The sequence below is a fragment of the Carica papaya genome, chromosome 6 (genome assembly GCF_054855325.1).
Source record: "Carica papaya isolate Zhongbai chromosome 6, ASM5485532v1, whole genome shotgun sequence".
Lineage (NCBI taxonomy): Eukaryota > Viridiplantae > Streptophyta > Magnoliopsida > Brassicales > Caricaceae > Carica > Carica papaya.
In genome coordinates this window covers 37116671-37140936 of record NC_142314.1, presented here as the reverse complement: position 1 = coordinate 37140936, position 24266 = coordinate 37116671, and the positions used below count along the sequence as shown (strand labels likewise).

At 34.0% G+C, this 24266-nt stretch overlaps 4 protein-coding genes and 1 pseudogene across 11 annotated transcripts in view; 2 read left to right on the top strand and 3 right to left on the bottom strand.

The window, feature by feature from the left end:
- Window positions 1-349: 349 nt before the first annotated feature.
- On the bottom strand, window positions 350-2119 carry LOC110813018 (peroxidase A2-like). The gene is made up of 4 exons (XM_022040008.2): window positions 1770-2119; window positions 1407-1604; window positions 1156-1321; window positions 350-979 (listed from the first exon to the last, which is right to left on the bottom strand). Exons 1-4 carry the CDS (start codon window positions 1983-1985, stop codon window positions 564-566), a joined length of 996 nt encoding a protein of 331 aa, XP_021895700.2. The 5' UTR covers window positions 1986-2119; the 3' UTR covers window positions 350-563.
- Window positions 2120-9330: 7211 nt separating this feature from the next.
- Window positions 9331-13301, top strand: LOC110813011 (putative plastid-lipid-associated protein 12, chloroplastic). The gene is made up of 11 exons (XM_022039996.2): window positions 9331-9688; window positions 9819-9872; window positions 10577-10651; window positions 10824-10943; window positions 11051-11242; window positions 11481-11564; window positions 11666-11758; window positions 12149-12202; window positions 12363-12442; window positions 12849-12956; window positions 13047-13301. The coding sequence occupies exons 1-11, from the start codon at window positions 9425-9427 to the stop codon at window positions 13129-13131; spliced, it is 1209 nt and encodes a 402-aa protein (XP_021895688.1). The 5' UTR covers window positions 9331-9424; the 3' UTR covers window positions 13132-13301.
- A 712-nt stretch (window positions 13302-14013) lies between these two features.
- Window positions 14014-18185, top strand: LOC110813026 (putative plastid-lipid-associated protein 12, chloroplastic; annotated as a pseudogene). The gene is made up of 8 exons (XR_015821256.1): window positions 14014-14647; window positions 15709-15918; window positions 16022-16213; window positions 16532-16615; window positions 16714-16806; window positions 17180-17233; window positions 17398-17564; window positions 17907-18185. The product of XR_015821256.1 is annotated as a putative plastid-lipid-associated protein 12, chloroplastic (transcript).
- Window positions 18186-18355: 170 nt separating this feature from the next.
- LOC110824974 (PRLI-interacting factor) lies at window positions 18356-22752 on the bottom strand. Of its 6 annotated transcripts, none has more exons than XM_088221732.1 (3): window positions 20611-22752; window positions 19812-19982; window positions 18356-18704 (listed from the first exon to the last, which is right to left on the bottom strand). In XM_088221732.1, exon 1 carries the CDS (start codon window positions 22317-22319, stop codon window positions 20697-20699), a length of 1623 nt encoding a protein of 540 aa, XP_088077858.1. In that variant the 5' UTR covers window positions 22320-22752; the 3' UTR covers window positions 18356-18704; window positions 19812-19982; window positions 20611-20696. The 6 variants fall into 6 exon arrangements, with proteins under 6 accessions (XP_088077858.1, XP_088077861.1, XP_088077860.1 ...); XM_088221735.1 differs by having other exon boundaries at window positions 18356-18694; XM_088221734.1 differs by lacking the exon at window positions 18356-18704 and adding an exon at window positions 19502-19685.
- A 929-nt stretch (window positions 22753-23681) lies between these two features.
- Window positions 23682-24266, bottom strand: part of GSL10 (glucan synthase-like 10) — a 57817-nt gene continuing 57232 nt past the window's right edge. For both annotated transcript variants that reach the window (XM_088221911.1, XM_088221910.1), the window contains one exon: window positions 23682-24206. In XM_088221911.1, coding sequence (XP_088078037.1) covers window positions 23970-24206 — 237 coding nt within the window. In that variant the 3' untranslated portion in view covers window positions 23682-23969. The remainder of the gene's footprint in view (window positions 24207-24266) is intronic.

The window sequence follows — 24266 nt, the reverse complement described above, 5'->3', positions numbered from 1 at the left end:
ACCGAGCGGACAAATACAAATTACGGTTCCAAGACCATTCTATTAGTCCAGAGGTTTTGTATTTAACGCCATATATATATATATATATTATAATATTATATGTGTGTGTGTGATGCAGTCTTGAGTTAGAACTAGTATGCATGTGAGTGTGTGAGTTAGAACTAATATGCATGTGAGTGTGTGTGTATATGGGGGTATATATATATATATATACCAGATTAATATACCATGTGTCATTTTTTGGTATTCTTTTTTGTATGTGTTTGATAATATATATATATATATATATAGAGAGAGAGAGAGAGAGAGAGAGAGAGAGATAATAAAAACCAACACAAAACACTCACTCTAAAGAAAAGGACATGGCATGACATTGGATTATTGCCCTTATTACATTTGGTAACAAAGGAAATTCTAAGACCACCCTTTAATTATACCAGACTTCCCAACTTGCAAACTCGCCCAATTGATCATATATACATATACGTTTATATTCATATATGTATATGTATGTGTGTGTATGTGTTTGCATATGAAGTTTAACCATAGAGTAAAATTTATGATCAATTAATCCTCTTGCAATCAGCCCTAATCTCCCCACTGTTTCCTGTCAAAGGACTAATATTACCCATCTTGATCATAGACTTAGTAAAGCTATCAAAAAAATCACTCTGGCGGCCGGCAAACCGGTTGACAATTGGGATCGTAGGCGCCCCATTCGTCGAAAACAGCTCTTGATCGGTTTGGAGAAGTCCTCGATTGTTCTGAAGGTTGACGAAGTAGTTGTTATCGAAATTGTTCGGAGTTGTCACGTCGAGATTGTTGAGTGATTGGCGATTGCTTCCATCCTGAGGGCATGCTTGCTGTAAGGAAGTTAGGAATGTCGGGTCTATTGACGAGTCGGGACTTCCCGAACCACTGAAATTAAAGAGCCGATTTTGAAATGTCACACATCTCGCCCGTCCAAATGTGTGAGCACCTGTAAATGTCACATAATTATTGAAAAATTTTTAATACGACGTAACAGTAAAATATTTTAAAATTAACTCTCAATTTACGTGAAGATATTGTTGAATTTTTTTACTAAGAACATTCTTATTAATGATTAATTAAAAATTAATTCGATAATTATTAATAATTAAATTAATTAATTACCAGATAAAACAACAAGATCGGTTGTATCAAGTCCAAGAGCAGAGAATTTGGAAGTGATAGCAGAAAGGCCTTCAGTAGAAGAAGGAAGAGAGCTGGTAACATCTCCGGGACTAGTTGTTCTGCTGTCTCTTCTTCCCAGCTGCACTTGCCATGATGGTCCTCCATCCTGCAAATCTCATAATTTAATTATCTCTATTAATAATTAATTAAAATTTTTTATTATATATATAGTAATTAATTAATCAAATTACCAAAACGACCGAAACTTCGGATGCAATAGCCAAAATATCAGCACAAGAAACGACGCCAGGACAAACATTCTCTACCGCAGTTTTAATGGCATCGACAACTTCGAATCCAACTAATGAGTTCGAGTTTGGAAATACATTTTTCTCGGTCACTATGCCGTCTGCAGGTGAACTATCAAGTAGAACTGATCCGTCACACCCCTGTATGAAAATACATGTATTAGTGAGATATGTACATATGTATACATATATATCAATCGGTCAATAGACAAGTAGCTAGAATATGTGCCATATACATAGGGATCTACATGTATTCTGATATATAAGCATATTTTGGAACTTAGAGAAGAGAGATATGTAAATTACTTGAACGAAGCAATCGTGAAAGTGAAGTCGAACAAGTTTAGCGCCAGTTCGAACATTACTCTGTCGAGCTTGTTGAATGACTCCGCGTATAATACTCGTCACATTAGGGCAACTCGTGTCGTAAAAAGTAGAACTAAGCTGAGCATGAATGGATGCTACAAGCAGTGTCAAAGAAACGAGAAGGTACAAAATTTTTCTAATTGGAAACCTAGACATGGCGACTAAATAAGCTCTTTTTCAAATTATGAGCTTAATTTAAGTAGCTTTTTTTAAGCTAAAATGCTGAGTGATGTAATTTGTGATGGGATAATAGAATGGAATTTAAACTCTTTATATAGAGGAGAGATTTGAAAGTGACAAGATGTTAGGAGGCTTGTGCTTGGCATGCTAAGTATCATGCATGTATATATATATATATATATATATACATATATGTATGTATGTATATGTGTATAGATCATGCAGTGCCGAGAAATTTCTTCCTTTTACTTTTCTTCTAAACGAATGGAGGTAATGAAATTCAACAATGGGGGATAGAATTTTTCTCCCATCAAGTGATGGATTTTTCTCAATTATTTAATGGGTTTCCTTAATCCTCGATGTTACTTAATAATTAATTTTAAGAATTTTCTTGAGTGCTTTCGGCTTGAGTAATGATGTAATTTTATGGAGTTGAGTTTGAATGTGTATATGTATGTATATATGTATGTATAGATGTATGTATCGTATTATAACTGGAGTAAGAATTATAATTCCAAATTTAATCCTATTTAATTATTTGCAGCTCTAATTATAATTAGCTAGCTTGACTTAGAAAAAAATATATAGTGGGATAAAGATGAAGTCACATATTCTTTGGGAAAATACCAAACCGTTAGATAAAGATGAAGTCACAAATTCTTTGGGAAAATGTCAAACAAATTATTGTACATCTTGATGTATATATATCTATATATCTATATATATATATATATATTTTCTCAAATATTCACGCTTGTAAATTTTTACTAATGTTTGAAATTAAATAAAATTTATATATAAAAAAATTTATAATGTAAATTTTTTTTACAAAAATAATAAATAAAAGATCAGATATGATATTTAAAGTGATAGCAGAAAGAAAAAAAAGGAAATAAGAAGAAAGACTAAGAACGAAAGTAGATAGCAATCGGTGAAAAACCTTAGTAGGGTTTCTTTTTTTCTTTCTCTCGAATCTTCTATTTTTCGTAAAAAGTAAATAAAGCTTATATATAGGTAGAAAAAAGACAGATATATGTCTTATATGCATGCTGTTATTTTTCATAACCCTAGAAAAACTTCTGCATACATACATACATACATATATATATATATATATATGTATCTCTACGGTCCACATGATTCTTTGTAGAAATTTGCATTCCATTTAACGAGAATTCCTTTTAAGTCGGTCTGATTTTGACGTATAAACTTAAATTGAATATATTATTATTTAAAGTTTGTTTGAATGCATAGTATTGTATGTAACGACCGATTATGATAATAATAAAATTATATTATGTTTGAAAAAATTGTGTATTAATATTCGATAATAACATATATTTTATATTATATTATAATTAGTATATATATATGATATATTTCCTCACCTTCAGCCTTAAACAAGAAGAGATTAATCAACGTTTATTTTTGGTTTAGTAATAACTTTGAAAACTAAATAACAAAATTGAGTACAGAGAGTAGAAATTTACATGAACAGACAAAATTCATCTATGCGCATTCTACTCCACAGATAAAGGAATCAAATCCAAGCAGTATGATGTGTGTGAATATATATATATATATGTATGTATAGACATGTATATACAAATCTATAATAGAAGATTAATAAAATCTATATATTCAGATATTCAAATACATATAGTAGAAAATAAAGTATTTGTTGTCTGTATAATTCAAATTAAAGGGTGAATTTCTTGAACTACTATACATACATATATATATATATATATTTCTATTACAATCAATATCTCAAAATTCTTTTTATTATAATTTAAATCTTTTCTATTTTTACACATTATTTTGATATTAATGAATTTTGAGAGTTACAAGAATTAAAAATTAATATATTTTTTTCTTAAATTCTTTGGCTTTATTATCCTAAAAATAAATATTATATTCTTAATTCATTTTTTAAATATTATTCATGTAATATATATAAATATTATGCTAATTTTATAACAAATTTAATTTTAATTAAATTCACATAAACTCTTTATTTCTAAACACTAATGTTATTTTTAATCTTCATACACACATATAAATATAAACATAGTATACAAATACAAATTAAAAAAAATATATATATATTTTATAAGGACATATAGTCTGAGTTAAAATATGAATAATATTAATTTTTTTTTTTTAATTTTTGAAGCAAGTAGGAAATTCTATACATATTATTTTATATGTAGGTGAAATAAACAATGGAATTTGGGTGAAGTGCTTTCAATTATTGAGCTGTTCTCTGGCAGCCAGGCAAAAAGAAGAAATTTCTTGACTTTCTGTGTTTATGATTAATACATTTCATTATTATATTATTAAAATATTATCTTAATTACGAATTCGAATCTTATTTAAAATGTAAAATTCATAATTTTGTGGATGTTTTATAAATTGAAAGTGGTCAATCTGTAATATTTTATTCAACAAGACTGAGAACTGAGATTGCAGTGACTTAACTGACGTATTCGGACGAAAATAACATATTGGAGTCGTTATATTTTTTTAATTAAGATAATTACAGTGAAACGAAACTTATTTAAAAATTACGAGTTCAAATTCTATTAAAGATGTAAAAAACTTCATCCGGCTCATATATATGTAGATGTAGCTAGTTCCTTTTGCTCAGTTGATTGCATATTAATCAATTGTATGTTTATATATATATATATATGTAGCACTTTGGGTTGAATACCAAATTAAATTTGATTACTTAATGAAATTGGAATTTTCCCATGTAGATGTAAAAAGCACAAGTAGACTAAAAAAGCAGCTTATTCATGACTTTTGTCAATGGTGGGACACAAATGTAGCATATAAGCCAAGATGAATATTTTGCCCTTTTGCTCCCTTTTTTCCACTTCCCCCAACCAGAAGAAGTCTTCTTCCTCATATAATACTTCAATATATATATATATATATATATATATATTTTGAGTCATATATAACTTGTATCTTCTGTTGACCCAAAAGGTGTTGTCCCTTAAAAGATTTTAACTTATACATGTAGGAAGTCTAGTTGACACTCTATATATATATATATGGAAAGCTGTAAGCGTGTTGAATCTTTTATGCCTATTCAAATATAATGTAATTATCAATAGTATATGACTTTATAGATGTTTATTATTCCTTTCGGATTAGACCAATCTAGTTTAGTTTGAATTAGATAAAATCGATAGAGATATGGTATGATTCTCAATTCAAGAAATTAAAAGTTTCTTGAAAGCAGATTATACTGATCTGTATCGGTATCAACTAGTTAGTTTAAAGAAATTTTTTATTGATTGCTGGTTTTGAAATAAAAAAAAAAAACCGAAACAATTATAATATAATCTTTTAAAATCATATCTGAGTTATTACATATAAATTAAATTTATATGTTATCTAGATCCTCCACTCTGCAAAACATATTTATTAGATTGTTTATCATTCGCAACAAACTAAATATATATAAGTGTGCATATACATGTATGGATATCCATATATAAGTTATACATATTGTTATTTAGATCTATTATAATAACTCGGCCCGAGAGAACAAATTCAACTCACATGCTTCTTAGAAGCAGGAAAAGCTAAAATGACGTCGTTTTGGAAACCCCTAAAACGACATTGTTTTGATATGAAAAAGGAAAAAAATAGAAAGAGGTGAAAATGACGCCGTTTTGATGATGGAAAAAGAAAAAAAAAATAGGGCAACCAGGGGCGTGTACGCCCCTACCCGCCGAAAAAGATGAAGAATAAGCCTGGACTTGCAAGCTGAAGAAGAAGGAAGAAGAGGCGTGCAGGGCTTCCCTTCTCCACCCACAAAAGGGCTTTAACTCGTTTTGTGGGAAGGAGATCCCATGCGTGAGGAGAGAGAGAGAGAGAGATCCACACATAGAGAGAGAAAGAGGGTCATGAAGAGAGAGAGAGAGGGAATAGACCAAACGAGTGACGAGGTAGGTTTGGTGCGTCTGGCGTGCGAGCAGTCAAGAGGCCCAAAACCAGTGTGCCAAAAAAGGAGAACACATGACGGTGTGCTCAGAGAGGAAGGGAATCGCAACAATGACTAGGCACGGTTTCACGCACCCGCACTCTTCTTCGGCGTGATTCCGCCATATTCGGGCCGGATTTGTATGTGCGGCTCGTTTTATGATGGGTTCCGGTTGAATCAGGGCGGTGTGTGGGTTGTTCTAGTGGCACGTGTTTGTTCTGGCGGCGGCGAATGTGGCGACTATGACACTCCGATGATGGCGCATGGTGAACTAAGGACACGTGTATGGTGATGTGTGGCGATTCTTGTGACGGGGTCGTACTACGGTAAAGCTCAATCCCCCTTTTTATATTCTAATTATTTTTATAAGTATCCATCATTAACCCACATATTTTCTGTTTGTAAATAAGAGAAGTATCTAAACAATATCGAATTTAGAGGAGAGCGTAGACCAAAGCCAATAATGATTCCGATACTTTTCAGTTCAACTATATGTAAGGGATTGAGTTAGTCTCATTCAGAAGCCCCCATGTTTTTATAAAATCTTGTTTTTTGTTGAAATGACTTGTTTACAGAATTTACCAACTGTTCATGTTTTTCACCAAGAGTTCTGCAAACTTATTATATTTGCATGTGTGAAATTGCATATGATTGGAAACCTACGTAATATTGTGTATGACATATAATTATGTATTCATATTGTTACTTGTATGTATATGTAGATCTTATGCATGTTATGAGTTATAGGTGAGTGTGACGCATATATATATATATATATATATAATTGTAGGTTGTACAATGTATGCATGTATGAGTGAACAACTTGTATGTGTTTGCTTATAGAATACATATGTCTTGTGTAAATATAAAAGTATATTTATGTTATATATGTTGTGTGTTTATATATACTTAATTGAATAGATAACTGTGCACATAAAAGGTATATATTGTGCTTATTGTGTATGCTTATTGATGTATAATATATATATATATATATATATATATATGATATATAAGTAGGTACATATCTGAGTAGGTTATCTAGTGGCGAACCTGATTAGTAAAAAAATAACATAAGAATCTTTAAAAGACGAAAAAATCTATTTAACTAGTATCACCGAGGGGTGGGTGTATGTGTAGTTTTTTAGCTATGACTACTATGTTGAACCCTAACCGTGGATATAGTTTTAGCCAGACATGGTGAAACAATAAGAACTGTGAACTGAATACTATGTACTGCAAATTATAAATTGTGAACTAAATTATAACGTGTTCACGTGATATAGATGATCTTTACTACTCTCGTTTATACCGGCAGAAATGACATCGCGCGGTGAAACTATTTTTAATAAGATATAAACTGATAGGAAGGAATAGAAAGTCATGGATAAAGTTTACGATACTGAAATATTAAACTAATATCTATTGAACTACTTACTGTTTAAATTGTAATATTGAATACTGAATTGTACTATTTATGTAACTGTTGATGACCTGAGTTATAATACTGAAATAAGAAATTATGAACATTTGCTGAATAAATTGATTTAGAAGATTTGATAATTGAGTGTGTGCATATATTTGTTACTGCACTGTCCATTTTTCTTATTGAGTTCGTGAAACTTACTCTAATTTACATCCTCAATGCAGATTAGTGCATGTTAAAAACAAGTCTAAGGTTGAAAGAAAATTTTAAAGAATATTTAGTGACAATAAGAGTTTGTGTTGTCAAGTCAGTTTAATTATATTATAACGATGTAATGTAAAGTATTTTATAACCCTTATGACTTGTAATTCCGTATAAGAGATGATTGAATATTAAGTTTTCATTCACTACTGCATAAATTTATTAGGTTATGTGTGTGGAATAGTGCTCATTTCTCAACGGAGAAAATAAGTCGTTATATATATATAAACACGAAAATTCAATAGTTAAAATCTTTTTATTCTACTTGAATATTATTAAGATTTAACTCTTCGTGAATATCTTATATAATAATAGTATCACACATATAATATTTAATTCAATAAAATTAAAAATTTACTGATTATTATATTTTTAAAAGTAATCTTATATGATAATAGCTTAAGATGAGTTATATAAAGATATTCTATACACTTACCCGCATATCTCTTAATCTCGTGTTTTTTTTTTTCAAATTTCAGCATTGGAGTGTCCTCCGAAATAAAATACCGATAATCGTAGCTCATGATCTCGTAGGCTTATAATATGGGAACTATCTTAGCTATCAACTAAACCTAGATAAAGCTTAGAGGATATAAACATATAAAAAGCTGTATGTAACATATATATACATATATATATATATATATACATATGACTAATGATGAAGTGAACTTACTAAAGAGGACAAAGTCTCTGGGAGCTAATGCAAGTAAATCAGCACAAGAAACAATTTCCAGAACTCATTTTCCAGAGCAGCTTCTATGGAATCTATAACTTCAAATCCTTTTGCTGAGTTCACGTTTCAAAAGACAAATTTCTCTTCGTCACGTTAAAAATAATTAATTAAATATTATATATGTGTATACATATATATATATATATATTCTGGTATGTTATACATATACATGAGAAGCATTTGCCGCAGAAGCTCCATTTATGAGAGCTTTTGCCATGTGAATTGTATCCCATTTGCAGCAACTTATTTGGATGCATGCGGTGTACTCCATTAATTATGCATGTGTGTATATATACGTACATATATATATATATATATATATATTTATATGATTATCACGTATATATTTAATAAGATAAATTGTTAAACATTTTATAGCATATATATATATATTATTTTACTATATAAGGCTTTTGTTAGCTTAAATCACCTGAGTCGGGCCGTGAATTGGGCCGTCTTTGGGCCTAATATACCAAAATGGGCCGAGTACTAATATTTGGCCCAATCGGTTCTAGCTATGAATCCCCAAAAATAAACAGATCTGGTTTCAACCAATCCTAGGAATCCACGTGTCTGAAGAAGGAAGATTCCACGTGTACTAATACATTTATCACCTGAGTTGGGCCGCGAGTTGGGCTGTATTTATGCTAAGTTGGGCCGTGTTTGAGCTGAGTTGGGGCCGTGGGTTTGGCCGTGTTTGGGCTGATATACGTGTGGGCCGAGAACTAATATTTGGCCCAATTCGGTACTAGGTATGAATCCAGTATACCCAAAATAACTAGAATCTGGTTTCAACCAATCCTAGGCATCCACGTGTCTGAACAGGACGATTCCACGTGTACTAATACACAGATATGGGAGTTTCGCCAATAACTGCCCCTATACCACACACAAAACAGCATTTCGATTTAACAGAAATTGAAAATGAATAAATATATCGACAGGAGCAAAACTAAAAATCACTCTCACAGTCGTCTTCTTCTTCTTCAAAAATGGCGCTTGAATTCCACTATGCAAACACGTTATCACTCCGTTTAATTCCAAAATCGCCATTACTGAATTCAGGAACCTTTGCTTTTAGACATCAAAAGCTACGGAAAAAATCTTTTCGAAGTCGGAAAAATCTCCATGTTCATCGCTCGTCTCTAGTCGGTGAGCAGCAGAAGGTTTCATTCACGGAACCTGAAACTCAGCTCATTGAAGCTCTTATCGGAATTCAAGGCCGCGGCAGATCGGCTTCTCCTCAGCAACTCAATGTAAAGAGATAGTTCATCATTTCTATTTATGAATTCCTTTCTGATGTTTTTCACTTTTCATTTGCATCTTTTCATGTCTGGTTTTGGAACTTGTTATGTGATTATTTGGATGGGATGGGAAGTTTTGCAGGATGTTGAGCGTGCTGTTAAGGTTTTAGAAGATTTGCAAGGAGTGGTAAATCCTGTGAGTAATTTGTTGAGTTTTTTGTGCTATCATGTGTTTGTACAAAATTTTCTTCTCTTTAGCTAGGTTAGGGTTGAAGTAATATTCCTGCTCCCGAGGAATTTTTTTAGATAAAAACGAAGTCTGACGAAAAGATATTTCACTTTGACTGAGTCAAACTCTGGACACATACATATGTATATATATGTATATATATATATAATGTCATCTTGAAAAGAATTAGTTGATTCTCGGTAAAACTAGCTTGGAAAATTTTTCGTTACTGGACTAGGTAATTGTTAACTTATTAGTACAGGTTGAAAGCTCATATTCACGGTAATTATACTGTCCTGACACTTTGACTAACATATTACAATTTGGAAGCTAATTCAGTCAGTCAATTTTCTGTAATTTGCTTCAAGCATTTATTCTTGCTGTAGTTTCTATAGTCTTGTTGGATTCAGTTCTGTTGTTAATTGGTCCAGAAAATCCTGGTTTATAGCTTTTGCTTTTTCCTTTATTTTTAAAGCTTAAATAAGCGTTTTGTTTAGCTTCCTAAATTTATATGTGAAACATACACTAATTTCACTAATTGGAGTAGCTGTAACTGACCCTTCGATTTAACTTTATTGACACTTTAATTTAATTTTATCGGAGTCCCATTCGTCAGTAAGTTGCACAAGGAAAGATAATGCTCTTGCCTGAACATCTTATATATAATGCAGACAGACTCTAGTCTAATTGAGGGTAGGTGGCAACTGATGTTCACTACAAGACCAGGAACAGCATCTTCCATTCAGGTTAGCCACAACTAGACTTGTCAAGATATCGCTTTCTGTGATCAAAGATACCCTGTACAGAGAGCTCGTTAATATCTGAAACTGAAAGCAGCTAAAATTTTGCATAGATATACTTGGAAATTTCATTCCTTCGAATGATGCATCGTCATCTTTTATATCCATATAATTGCAGAGAACATTTGTGGGGGTGGACTTTTTTAGTGTATTTCAAGAAGTGTTCCTCCGAACGAATGATCCTCGAGTGTCTAACATTGTAAAGTTTTCCAATACTGTTGGTGAGCTGAAAGTAGAGGTAGGACTTCTTAAAATCATCTGTTTCTGACTTCTGTTGACTTCTTGTCACACTGTTGGTTTCAATTATGATTTGGTTATTTAATTTCATTCATCCTCTTGATCCAGGCAGCCGCATCAATTAAGGATGGGAAACGGATTCTTTTCCAATTTGATAGAGCATCGTTTTCTTTCAAATTTTTACCTTTTAAGGTTCCATATCCAGTGCCATTTAGGCTTCTTGGTGATGAGGCAAAGGGCTGGTTAGATACTACATATTTGTCCCCCTCAGGAAACCTACGAATCTCACGAGGAAATAAGGTAATTAAAATGGCACTTGTTATTTTCATTTAGGAACTTATCTTGATACAGGTTTACACAATAGGGAGCAAATCTTAAGCATACATATGTTTTCTTAAGATACAAAATAAATAATAAATTTGATAGTTTCTTACTTAAACCTTTTTTTAAAAAGTTCATCCAGATTCTGGTGTACATGCAATTCCCGTTGCCTTGCTATTTGATATCCAAAGGATACTTGCAATGTTTTGTAGTGCAGGGAACCACATTTGTGCTGCAAAAGGCAAGTGAACCAAGGCAAAGACTGTTGACAGCAATTTCGACAGGAGCAGGAGTTGAAGAGGTGAAACTTTGAAGTTAAAGCAATTGGTGTCCTCTTGCAAATTTTGCTTCTGTTGGATTATTCTTGACAAGCCATAATAAGTAATAATATTTATTTTGCAGGCAATTGGTGAGTTCATATCACTTCGAAGTGAAAGCGGCAATGAGGAACCAAAGCTATTAGAGGGAGAATGGCAGATGATATGGAGTTCACAGGTGATTTATTAATGATCATACTAACATCCACGTAGCCTATGTTTAAGCCATAAAAATACTTTATTTAGAATTCGAAAAAATCTATACTTAATTTAGTCAAAAGAAGCTAAGAAAATTTCCCAGAACTGAAATAACACATTCTAAAAGCAACCAAAATTGATGAAACTGAAAAAATGTAGTTTTAACTTTACGTTTCTCATGAAACTACTTTTTATAATTTTTCAAAATAGCTTCCTCGTCACTCCAATTAAATTGAATGTTAATTTCTGATTATAGCCTGAAAAAAAGAGGTTAAGGTGTAAGCTTATAAATCTAACATAAATGAATGTAAAATAATGAATGCAAATACCTAACATATTTCATCTCAACTGAATGAGTTAACCGTAACAGACAGAGACAGACAGTTGGATAGAGAATGCTGGTAATGGTCTTATGGGATTGCAGGTAAGTACATTTCTCATATACTATTACCAGAGAGTATATTTACACACACAGACACATAATCAGTCTGCCAAATTTCAAATATTTTGTGGGATAAAACTTACCTAGTTTCTCAGGGTTTCTCCAATTCACTTTGTTACTCTCTCAATTGTATCTGATTTAGATTGTCAAGGACAACGGACAGCTGAAGTTTGTAGTCAACATCTTACCAGGGATAAGATTCTCAATGATTGGCAAGTTTGTGTAAGTATCACATATTCCCTACGCACTCCAAAGCAATACTAATGGCTCGTTGATTCGATTACTCTTGCATGAATAACACCAGCAGAAATTTTTTGTAGCCCAATTTTATTGCAGTTTAAGTTATTTAGTTTCTTTTCCTTCTTAACAGTCCAGCATATTTTTTGAATTTTGCTGTTTTTTCTATGATTGTTATAGTTTTTAGAGCACGTGTTCTAAAAATGACCAAGAAAAAAAATTATAGAGTTATCACTTAGAAAATAATAACTCTATGTAAAACAACAAAAAAATAGAACAACTATATTATAACAAAATAGCACATCGGTAACAATTTCAAACTGTGATTTATTTTTCTTAAATTTCCATAAAATGTACGAAAACGTAAGTTCACGTAACAAATAATTTGCAGGAAATCTGGAGCGACAACCTATGAGCTTACAATGGATGACGCAGCGATAATCGTGGGTCCATTCGGATACGAAATTGAAATGGAAACCAAGATTAAGCTGGAGCTTCTGTAAGTTTAATCATTTCATTAGTTTGTTTCGCACATGTTGTTGAGGAAGTCTGACGGTACCTTGTTGAATGTCAATGTTATATTGCGCAGGTACAGTGATGAGAAGATACGAATTAGTCGTGGCTATAATAATATCTTGTTTGTGCACCTACGGACAGATGGGTCAGGGAAATAGAAATCCAATCTTTTTTAAGCACTCTCTCTTCTTCTTCTTTGGATGTATAATGTTGTAGCTAATGCTAAATGTGTTCTTGCTGTGAAGAGTACGGTCAAATTCACAAACTAATTTTAATGTGCGAACTATTTTAAACGATATATATATATATATATATATATTTCATTTAATTGGGATAGCGTTTAAAGAACACATGAATTTCCAAGTGACAGATTCCGTATTCTTTTTAACAAATTTTCAATAAATATATATATATTGAAATAATTTTCAATATATATATATATATAGTTGCATGTTATGTCATATTTATATCTTTAGTCCAACTTTGCACACAATACGAACTCTTTTAACATAGAAGGGAGCAGAAGCAGATAATTGTTATATATATATATATATATATTACTATATAAGGCCTTTTGTTAAATTTATATCACCTGAGTTGGGCCGTAATTGGGCCGTGTTTGGGCCTAATATATATTAATGGGCAGTGAGTTGGGCTGTGGGCTGAGTTGTGCCTTAGTTGGGCCGTGTTTGGGCTGTAAGTTGGGCCCGAGTTGGGCCGTGTTTGAGCCTAATATACCTGAATGGGCCGAAAACTAATGTTTGGCCCAATTCGGTTCTAGTTATGAATCCAGTATATCCACAATAAACAGAACCTGGTTTCAACCAATCCTAGCCATCCACCTGTGTGAACAAGACGATTCCACGTTTATTAATACATTTATCACCTGAGTTGGGCCGTGTTGGGCCGAGTTTGGGCCGTGAGTTGGGTAGTGTTTGGGCCTAATATACCTGAATGGACCGATAACCAATATTTGGCCCAATTCGGTTCTAGGTATGAATCCAGTATGCGCAGTGCAAACAGAATCTGGTTTCAACCAATCCTAGGAATGCACGTGTCCGAACAAGACGATTCCACGTGCACTGATACATAGATATGGGAGTTTCCCCATTAACTGCCTGTACCGCACACAAAACAACACCTCGCTTTAACAGGAAAATGAATAAATATATCAACAGAGCAAAACTAAAAATCACTCTCATAGTCGTCTTCTTCTTCTTCAACAATGGCGCTTGAATTCAACAATGCAAACACGTTACCAATCCGTTTAATTCCAAAATCGCCATTAACGAGTTCCGGAATCTTTGCTTTTAGACATCAAAAGCTACGGAAAAAACCTTTTCGAAGTTGGTAAAGTCTCCACGCTCATTGCTCGTCTCTAGTCGGTGAGTAGCAAAAGGTTTCATTCGCGGAACCTGAAACTCAACTCATCGGAGCTCTTATCGGAGTCCAAGGCCGCGGCCGATCGACTTCTTCTCAGCAACTCAATGTAAATAAATATTTCATCATTTCTTTGTTGTGAATTCCTTTTTTATGATTTTCACTTTTCGTTTGTATCTTCTAATGTCTGGTTTTGGAACTTGTTATGTGGTTGTCTGGATGCGATGGGACGTTTTTCACGATGTTGAGCGTGCCGTTAAGGTTTTAGAAGATTTGCAAGGAATGGTAAATCCTGTGAGTAATTTTTTGAGTTTTTTGTGCTATCATGTGTTTGTACAAGATTTCTTCTCTTTAGCTAGGTTACAGTGATAAGATCCAGAAATCACGAAGGAAGCCAATCCAGAATCGCAGGTATCTATGAGGAAAGCAGGAGCCACCACACCGGCAGACTCGGTCAAGCTTTCCATTTCTTCTAAACTTGTTGATCATGTTTATCTTTCCTTTCTGTTGCTTTCTTTCGGTTGTTTCCGATTTTATCCATATCACCTAGCCGTTATGCTTCCTGAATAGCAGGAAGAAGTTGCTGGAGATTGCCTATATAAGCTTCCGAGCTCATGAATAAAAGCAAGTCTCATTTGGTTTAAAATACTGAGGTAGTTCTAGCCTAAAATAGAAATTAAACACCATTTATCTGGTTGGTTATGACTGGGACCTATCATAGAGTTGAAGTAATATTCCTGCTCCCGAGGAATTTTTATAGATAAAAAAGAAGTCTGACGAAAAGATATTTCACTTTGACTGAGTCAAACTCTGGACACAAATACATATGTATATATATGTATATATATATAATGTCATCTTGAAAAGAATTAGTTGATTCTCGGTAAAACTAGCTTGGAAAATTTTTCGTTACTGGACTAGGTAATTGTTAACTTATTAGTACAGGTTGAAAGCTCATATTCACTGTAATTATACTGTCCTGACACTTTGACTAACATATTACAATTTGGAAGCTAATTCAGTCAGTCAATTTTCTGTAATTTGCTTCAAGCATTTATTCTTGCTGTAGTTTCTATAGTCTTGTTGGATTCAGTTCTGTTGTTAATTGGTCCAGAAAATCCTGGTCTATAGCTTTTGCTTTTTCCTTTATTTTTAAAGCTTAAATAAGCGTTTTGTTTAGCTTCCTAAATTTATATGTGAAACATACACTAATTTCACTAATTGGAGTAGCTGTAACTGACCCTTCGATTTAACTTTATTGACACTTCAATTTAATTTTATCGGAGTCCCATTCGTCAGTAAGTTGCACAAGGAAAGATAATGCTCTTACCTGAACGTCTCATATATAATGCCAGACAGACTCTACTCTAATTGAGGGTAGGTGGCAACTGATGTTCGCCACAAGGCCAGGAACAGCATTTCCAATTCAGGTTAGCCACCTTTGGACTTGTTCGCTTTCTGTGATCAAGATACCCTGTACAGAGACGTGTTCCTCCGAACAAATAATCCTCTGAGTGTCTAACATTGTGAAGTTTTCCGATACTATTGGTGAGCTGAAAGTAGAGGTAGAACTTCTTAAAATCAACTGTTTCTGACTTCTATTGACTTCTTGTCACACTGTTGGTTTCAATTATGATTTGGTTATTTAATTTCATCCTCTCGATCCAGGCAGCAGCATCAATTAAGGATGGGAAACGGATTCTTTTTCAATTTGATAGAGCAGCGTTTTCTTTCAAATTCTGACCGTTTAAGGTTCCATATCCAGTGCCATTCAGGCTTCTTGGTGATGAGGCTAAGGGCTGGTTAGATACTACATATTTGTCTCCCTCGGGAAACCTACGAATCTCATGAGGAAATAAGGTAATTAAAATGGCGAGTGTTTTTCATTTATGAATTTATCTCGATACATGTTTACACAAAGCCGGAGTAAAGCTTTTCTTTTTCATAACTTATTTTAATAAGAGTGCCAGCCAATATAAGCAACTAAGTGTAATAACAATAGAAAAACAAAGCAAATTAAGCATACATATGTTTTCCTAAGTGCAGAATAAATAATAAATTTGATAGTTTCTTACTAAAACTTATTTTAAAAAATTCATCCGGATTCTGGTGTACAGGCAATCCCAGTTGCCTTGCTATTTGATATCCAAAGGATAATTGCAATGTTTTGTAGTGCAGGGAACCACATTTGTGCTGCAAAAGGCAAGTGAACCAAGGCAAAGACTGTTGACAGCAATTTCGACAGGAGCAGGAGTTGAAGAGGTGACACTTTGAAGTTCCAGCAGATGGTGTCCTCTTGCAAAATTTGCTTTTGTTGAACCATTCTTGACATGCCATAATAAGTAATATGTATTTTGCAGGCAATTGGTGAGTTCATATCACTTCGAAGTGAAAGCGGCAATGAGGAACCAAAGCTACTAGAGGGAGAATGGCAGATGATATGGAGTTCACAGGTGATCTATTGATGATCATACTAGTGTCTACATTCTCCTAATGATCATAGTTTAAGCTCCGTAGCCTACGCTTAGAATAAATGCACCTCATTTTAGAGAATTTATTTGAACAATCTACACATAAATTAATCAAAAGAAGCGTAGAAAATTTCAAACAGAACTGCAATAAAACATTCTAAAATTAATCAAAATTAATTAAATTAAAAATTTGTAGTTTAATTTCTTGTTTACATTTCTCATTCGACTAATTTTATAAATTTTTAGCATAATTTCTTATTAAGGTGTAAGCTTATCAATTTAAGATAAATGAATATAGAATGATGAATGCAAAGACAGCATATTCCATCTAAACCGAGTGAGTTATTTGTTACAGACAGAGACGGATAGTTGGATAGAGAATACTGGTAATGGTCTTATAGGTTTGCAAGTAAGTACATTTCTCATATCTTATTACCAGAGAGTACATTTACGCACACAGACACATAAATAGCCAGCCATATATCAAATATTTTTGTGGGATAATAAAACTTACCTAGTTTCTCAAGGTTTCTCTAATTCACTTTCTCACTCCCTTAATCGTATCTGATTCAGATTGTCAAGAACAACGGACAGTTAAAGTTTGTAGTCAACATCTTACCAGGGCTACCATTCTCGATTGTTGGCAAGTTTGTGCAAGTACCACATCTTCCCTGTCCAAAGCAAATACTAATGAATAAGAACAGCAGAAATTTTCATAACCCAATTTTATTGCAATTCAAGTTAGTTTTTTCCCACTCTTAACGGCTCAGTCATATTGTTTGGCTTTGATGTTTTTTAAGGATTGTTATTAGTTTTTAGAGCATGTGTTCCGAAACTAACCAACTCAAAATTGAGGAAGAAATTATAAACTCATTACTGTAGATTAAATTATAACAAAAAATCACAATTGTAACAATGGATGACGCAGCGATCGTTGTGGGTTCATTCGGATACGAAATTCAAATGGAAACCAAGATTAAGCTGGAGCTTCTGCAAGTTTAATCATTCATTGGTTTGTTTTTGCACATGTTGTTGAGGAAGTCTGACGGTACCTTGTTGAATGTCAATGTTACATTGTGCAGGTACAGTGATGAGAAGATACGAATCAGTCGTGGCTATAGCAATATCTTGTTGGACAGATGGGTCAGGTAAATAGCAATCCAATCCATTAAGCGCTCTCTCATTTCTTCTTCTTTGGATGTGTAATGCTGTAACCAATACTAAATGTGTTCTTGCTGTGAAGAGTACGGTCGAATTCACAAACTTATTTTAAATGAGCAACCATTCATAGACAAGTTTAACTGATATTTTTTCATTTCATTGGGATAACGTTTAGAGAACACACGAACTTCCAAGTGACAGATTGGCGCAAATTGTACCCATAATCTTTTTATCAAATTTTCAATACATACATACAAATTATAAATCCATTATTTTTTTAACAAATTTTTAAACATTTTTTTTAAAATAATTTTCAATATATATATATACATAGCTGCATGTTATGTCATATTTCTCTCTTTAACCAAACTTTGCACACAATAAGAATTCTTCAATATAGAAGAGAGCAGAGGCAGATAATTGTTGAACTAAAAATGCACTAGTAATATTGTTTTTCCCAAATGTTGCTCAAACCAAATCTTAGCCTACTAGATGATGCAGGTTGGTTGCTGAAACTTATCCCACATCCTCAATTAGCATAGGTGGCCCTGCGTGTTGGGGTCGAAAAAAGGATAGGTTCAAGCTAAACTTCCCACAGGAAAGGATGTTCCATGTTCTCCATCCAGACCAAAGCAGTTAACAGGCTAGCAGCAAATACACATTCCTCACACAAAAAAGCAAACGATAAACGGCCGAAAATAGCAGGAAACTTGAGAAAACTCCTCAAAAAAAAAAAAAAAAAAAAAAAAAACCCGATAATGTTAGAAAGAAAGAAAGCCGTTAGGAATATTTTGAAAGTGATTTATGCAATATTTTATCATTTCAAAGTAAAAAGTCACTTAAGAATTAAGATTGTTGAATAATCAGATCACTTAACAAAATGCAACAATTAGATAACCACACAATGTTTGGTAATATCTCGCAATTAGAGGTCACAAAGTTACTACTAAGAGTTAACCCAAGCCATCGTCTGAGTTTCCCCCATTACATGAAACGACCATTAAAAAAGTTTCTCATCTAGAATAGAGAGAAGAGACTACTTGCATTGTCCAACCAAATCGGGAACAACCATAATGGTAATAATGTCAGCCAACCAAAAAAACAGGAATGATTTACCATCACAAGTGACAACTTTTTTGTTGGCCAAGACAGAAAACATCCACTGATCATATATCACAAAAATTATTGCCCACCTAAGCAGAATACTAATAATCTGGTACAACCACCAGCCATCTCTTCCTTCATACTTTATGAAGAGAAACAGCTAACTCACTCTCACCATTCAATTTTAACTACTAATATTATGACACCACTCTCATATTTGGACTTTTTTTATTGGGAGTTCCTAAAGTACTAAATCTCACAAACATTTAATGTTTTTTTATGGGTCTTGAAAGAAAAAAAGAAAACTCTACAAACAACAGAATTTTTGTGTGTGTGTGTGTGTGTGGGTCATGTCATGTCAATAGAAATGCAAAATGCAGCTGGAAATTAATACTTCAAAACTCTACCAGTAACTAAAATCTCCAAGACCTAAATTTTTTTAAGACTGACTACAAGAGCCATTGATTCTTCCGGTGCTTCCTGTTTCAACATATTAACATAATGTGAAAAAGAAGAAAGAACTTGTCTGGAATCAAGGCTTACACTTAACTTACACTTCCCCACCCTTTGGAGAGAAAGCTGGCAACTGCTGAAACCTTGAAGACAACCATTTAGAACAATTTATGGTACTTCCCACAATAGATAGCAGTAAGTGCAACTTTAAAAACATCATATTATCAGATACATCATATTGAAATAAAGAAATATTTCAATAAAAGTACCTAAGCAACTGAGCCCAGCCACCATAGCGAAAACTTTGCAAAACCAAGCCCAGTAAAAAGCTGGCAGGTACAATCATACTACCAGAGCTATGATATTTCAGCTACATTACTTCTGTTCATAGAGAGTATTGGGAAGCAGGTACAGATGAATCACCAAGAACCTGCATTCTCCTGGAGCTGACAATTACTATAAATCCCAAGGAGAAATTCGCCACAAAGGAGAACACAACCGTAAATGGTAAGACAGGAATTAAAATACAAAAGTATTACATTAGAGTAATTATGCAAAGACCATAGTTGCACCATCCAAGACCACGAATAAAGGAAACTATTCAAATGTTCATGTAGCTATCACTACTATTTTTTTTTTTTTTTAAAATAATACAAAAGCAATGATCAGAACGTTCAAATTAAACATATCAAACAAGAGAAATGGAACTACCAGCATTTATCTCAATACATTCATAGGGTCTTTTCGATGGTAAAGAGATGAAAACATACAGATATATGCCAATTACAAAATAAACCTTGCTTAAGCCCACACCAATTAACTGTTCATATGGGTAGCCAGGAAAGATAAGAGGGAACCAGAACCCACCGCCTACCTATGTCATCCGAGAGCAGAGAGTACAAGATAAAGCCATTTTTCCCTGTCAACAAAACATGCTAGGAAGAAAAGGGATGCTAAACTAAATCTACTTTGCGAGCATATATCCAGAAGCGGCCCAATAAAGACACTTGTAACTAATATTTGTCGGCCTAAGAAACTTACATTAGCTCATGGAAGTTATATCATTACCTCACTGATAATGCTCTTCCACTTCCTGAGCTTACCCTTCTCGGCACTATTTGCCTTTGGCTACTGCTTCATAACTAGATTCATCACTATACTTTTCGGCACCAACTGGATTCATTTCCTGCTTCTTCACGCCCTGACTCATTAGCATTCGGCTCTGCAACCACTTTATCACTTTGAACAGCTTCTCCAGGTCTAGACACATTATTACACTCCTCAGCATGCATTTCGTCTCCCAACTGACTCCTTGATGCTTCTTCAGGCTTGGAAATTTCATCATGTTTCTCAGTTACCATTACACCTCCATCAACCTTTCTTGTTTCGGCTTCCGCAATCTTAGATTCATCCTCATTGGTCATCTCTTGATCATGCATAATCATTTCCCTCCCTTCTTCACCCTTGGACACCTTGTCATACTCATTTTTCAACAATTCTTCCGGGACTACCTCTCTCATGCAAACTTCCTTTGAACGGAGATGATTCTCCTCAGTGTCCAACTCACGTCCATCTTGGTTAGGTACAGTACACTCCAACATCTCATTATTCTCACCTCCTGCAGCATGGACATCAGAGCCTCCTTCACTATCATTGTCAGAGCCGTTTTCCACAACCTCCTCATTCACATCCTCAACCACCTGATTCTGTCTCTCAAGAAACTGCAATCTCCTCCTGAGGTCACTCAATTCCCTCTCCATTAGAAATAGTCTCTCCTTCAAAGTCAAGTTCTCTTCTTCCAACTGGGCAATGTGAGTATCCTGATCATCCACTCTATTCTCCAGCACATTGTGATATTCAACACCACCATAATTCGGGTAAATCATTTCGAACCGGCTCAAGTCATGATCCAATCTCCTCTCCACCTCTACGTGCTCCTCTACATCGCTCTCACTTGAGCCTCCTTCCTCTTCCTCCTCATCATCATGCGCTTCCATTTCATTACCTGGAGATCTAAGCCTAATTAATCCCTTCATAGACCCATATCCATCAACTCCCCACTCTTCCTTCGCCATGTCACCCAAGAACTCTCTTGAGGGTGAGAATATAGGGGTGGGAAGAACGGCCGGGGTCACTGGAGAAGGGCACGCCAGCGAGGCAATCCCACCGGCCTTCTTCGCCCGGATAAGATATGAGGTCGTGTTCCTCGGCGCATATGGAGCAAAATGGTTGTCGAACTTTTTCTTAGGGTAAAATTTCCTGGCCTTTAACCTGTTCTGGGACTGCAATTCATTTAGTGTCGGGGGCTTGTAGCCTCCGGCACCACTGGGAACCGGAGCAATAGCAGGATTAGGAGTAGACTTATCAGTTCTTCTCATGGAATCCTTCATGGATCGCATCTCGCCGGTTACCTTCTTGCCCTTCCAATTGCCTCGATTTGACTGCTTCGGTAAGCGAGGAAAGTTATTAAGTTTCGAAGAAGAAGGGATTTGGTACTGCTTGTTCAACTTATGGTTAGGTTTGTAACTTCTACTATTCAACATCAGCGGCTGGTTCAACATAGGCTGAGATTGTCCCAAACTAAGGGGTTGAGGTTGATTCATCTGACCAAAAACCGGGAGGTTCATGGTCTGCGACTGACCCAACAACTGTGTCTGGTTCAAGATTTGGGATTGAACAGGGTTCATCACCGGCGGTAGAGGCTGACTCATCATCTGCGGCGGCTGGCTAATCATTTGTGGCGGTTGCTGATTCATCATTTGTGAATGCTCATTCATGTTTCGTGCCACCTCACAGAGATATAAACAAACTAAAAACCGATTAAAACCTTACCGAACGTACACAACAAGCAATTCTTATTTAAAACCCTAGAAAACACGAAAACCGGATTCCAAGAAACCGATAAACCCGATTGCTTCTGTATCAGTCCCTGCTTTTTTGATCGATCAAATTGAGATCTACAACCAGATCCACAGATTAGCGAATCAATTCGTTAGTTTCAATCAAATTCGAACCAGAAAGAAACTAAAAGAAAACATGCAAGATTAGAACCAACATCCTACAGGTTTCGGCTTTGATTGTTAACGGAGAAAAATTACTTGTTTACTACGATTATTTCTCTCCTTAAAAAGTTTTTCTCTCGAGAGAGATCTGGAATTTTCTCTGCTTCTTGGAGGGTTTAGTTCTCCGTATTGAAATTCGGGAAAGGCGAGGAGATAAGGATCCTTTTATAGACGGAGAAGGAATTTTTTAACGGCTACGATTATCTCATCGGTAGATGAACGGTTCAGGATTGAGCTGCTTCCTTAATACGAGTCATATAGTCGGTTCAATTTATGAATTTTGTTTTTATTTTATTCTTTTCTAACTAATAAAAAATTTTCCTAAATAATACGAATCTAAAAAAAATGGTAATTTAATTATTTAATAAAATAAATTAAAATAAAGCCATAAAATAATAAAATAAATAAAAAATAAAAATTAGTTACCTATATAGTCGAAGTCGGGCTTATTCCGGCCCAATGAAATAGACCGGGTCGGGCAGCCTAATAGAATATTCTTAATGTTCTTGTCCAACCCGGCCCGACTCAGCAATAGTGCATGGGCCGGGTTGAGCCCGCACGTCCACCTTCCTAATATGCTCGAAATAATTTGATTTTTTTTTAAAAAAAAACAAAACATAAAATGTTGTAATTTAATTATAATTTAATTATTATTTTTGAATATATTTATATATGTATATTCTAATTTTTTTTAATTCCCATCTTAATTAGGGTCAATAATATAATTTTGGAATTTTGACTCTTGCTTTATCTATTAATTTAGTCAGTAATTAATTAATTAAACTACAAATTCAAAATTTTTTGTAATTAATAAAACTAAACAAACCAATTTTCCGGTCATAAAAAATAATTTAAATTTATTTCCAGTTAATTTTAAAAACTACTGTGTTTATTTGAAATTTTAAACTGATTTTAATTTTAGTTTTAATAATTGAGATTGATTTTTATTTAAATTATTTAACAATTAAAATTTCAATTTAAACTTTGAAAAAACTAATCCAAAAGTATATTCATGAGAAGTCCAAATAACCAAAAGTTTTATATGTATGTATATATATATATATATAGTCTAAAAAGGAAGACAATTAATTCTGCTACACGTTTCTACTTTCAGAGAAGTTCCTGCAACACATACATGTAAGTTAAGCTAAATGAGAATGTTGAGTGATTGAACTTACACTTTTAAAACACTAGAATACATAGATAAGAGATTCAGTTGATGGTGATCTCTAACTCCATGAATAAAACAATGGGGTTTGGCAGGTCAAAAACTTTTTATCAACCCTAAATGAAGAAAATACCAAGAACACTAACATCTCTCATTTACAATAATGCCTATACAAGGGTTAAGTTCTTTGATTTGGATCATAACTCGGAGTTCGGATTGTTTCCAGCAAGAATTAGAGAGATCTCCAGACCACGACTGAACGCCTGGTTAAACATCAACCTTGTTTGGAATGTTGATACAAACGGGAACCAGGAAAATAATGCAATGGGAATGAAGATGAGCATTCCCATGCCAGCATCGTACAGCCGAGCAATTGACCTGATGGATTTCCACAGTCCAATCTTCTTCATCAACGGCTTCCACGCCGCAGCAATCTTCAGAAAGAAATAAATATCCATGTTAAAAGATGGGATAGTGGGTAAAACATGCACGAA

Bases quoted from the DNA above. Each gene is read 5' to 3' on its own strand.
- LOC110813018 (XM_022040008.2), bottom strand. From the start codon at position 1,985: ATGTCTAGGTTTCCAATTAGAAAAATTTTGTACCTTCTCGTTTCTTTG. The intron at 1,605-1,769 runs GTAATTTACATA...ATTTTCATACAG, and splicing joins TTCACGATTGCTTCGTTCAA to GGGTGTGACGGATCAGTTCT. The intron at 980-1,155 runs GTAATTAATTAA...TGACATTTACAG, and splicing joins CGATCTTGTTGTTTTATCTG to GTGCTCACACATTTGGACGG.
- LOC110813011 (XM_022039996.2), top strand. From the start codon at position 9,425: ATGGCGCTTGAATTCCACTATGCAAACACGTTATCACTCCGTTTAATT. The intron at 9,689-9,818 runs GTAAAGAGATAG...GAAGTTTTGCAG, and splicing joins CTTCTCCTCAGCAACTCAAT to GATGTTGAGCGTGCTGTTAA. The intron at 12,443-12,848 runs GTAAGTATCACA...AATAATTTGCAG, and splicing joins TCAATGATTGGCAAGTTTGT to GAAATCTGGAGCGACAACCT.
- LOC110824974 (XM_088221732.1), bottom strand. From the start codon at position 22,319: ATGAATGAGCATTCACAAATGATGAATCAGCAACCGCCACAAATGATT.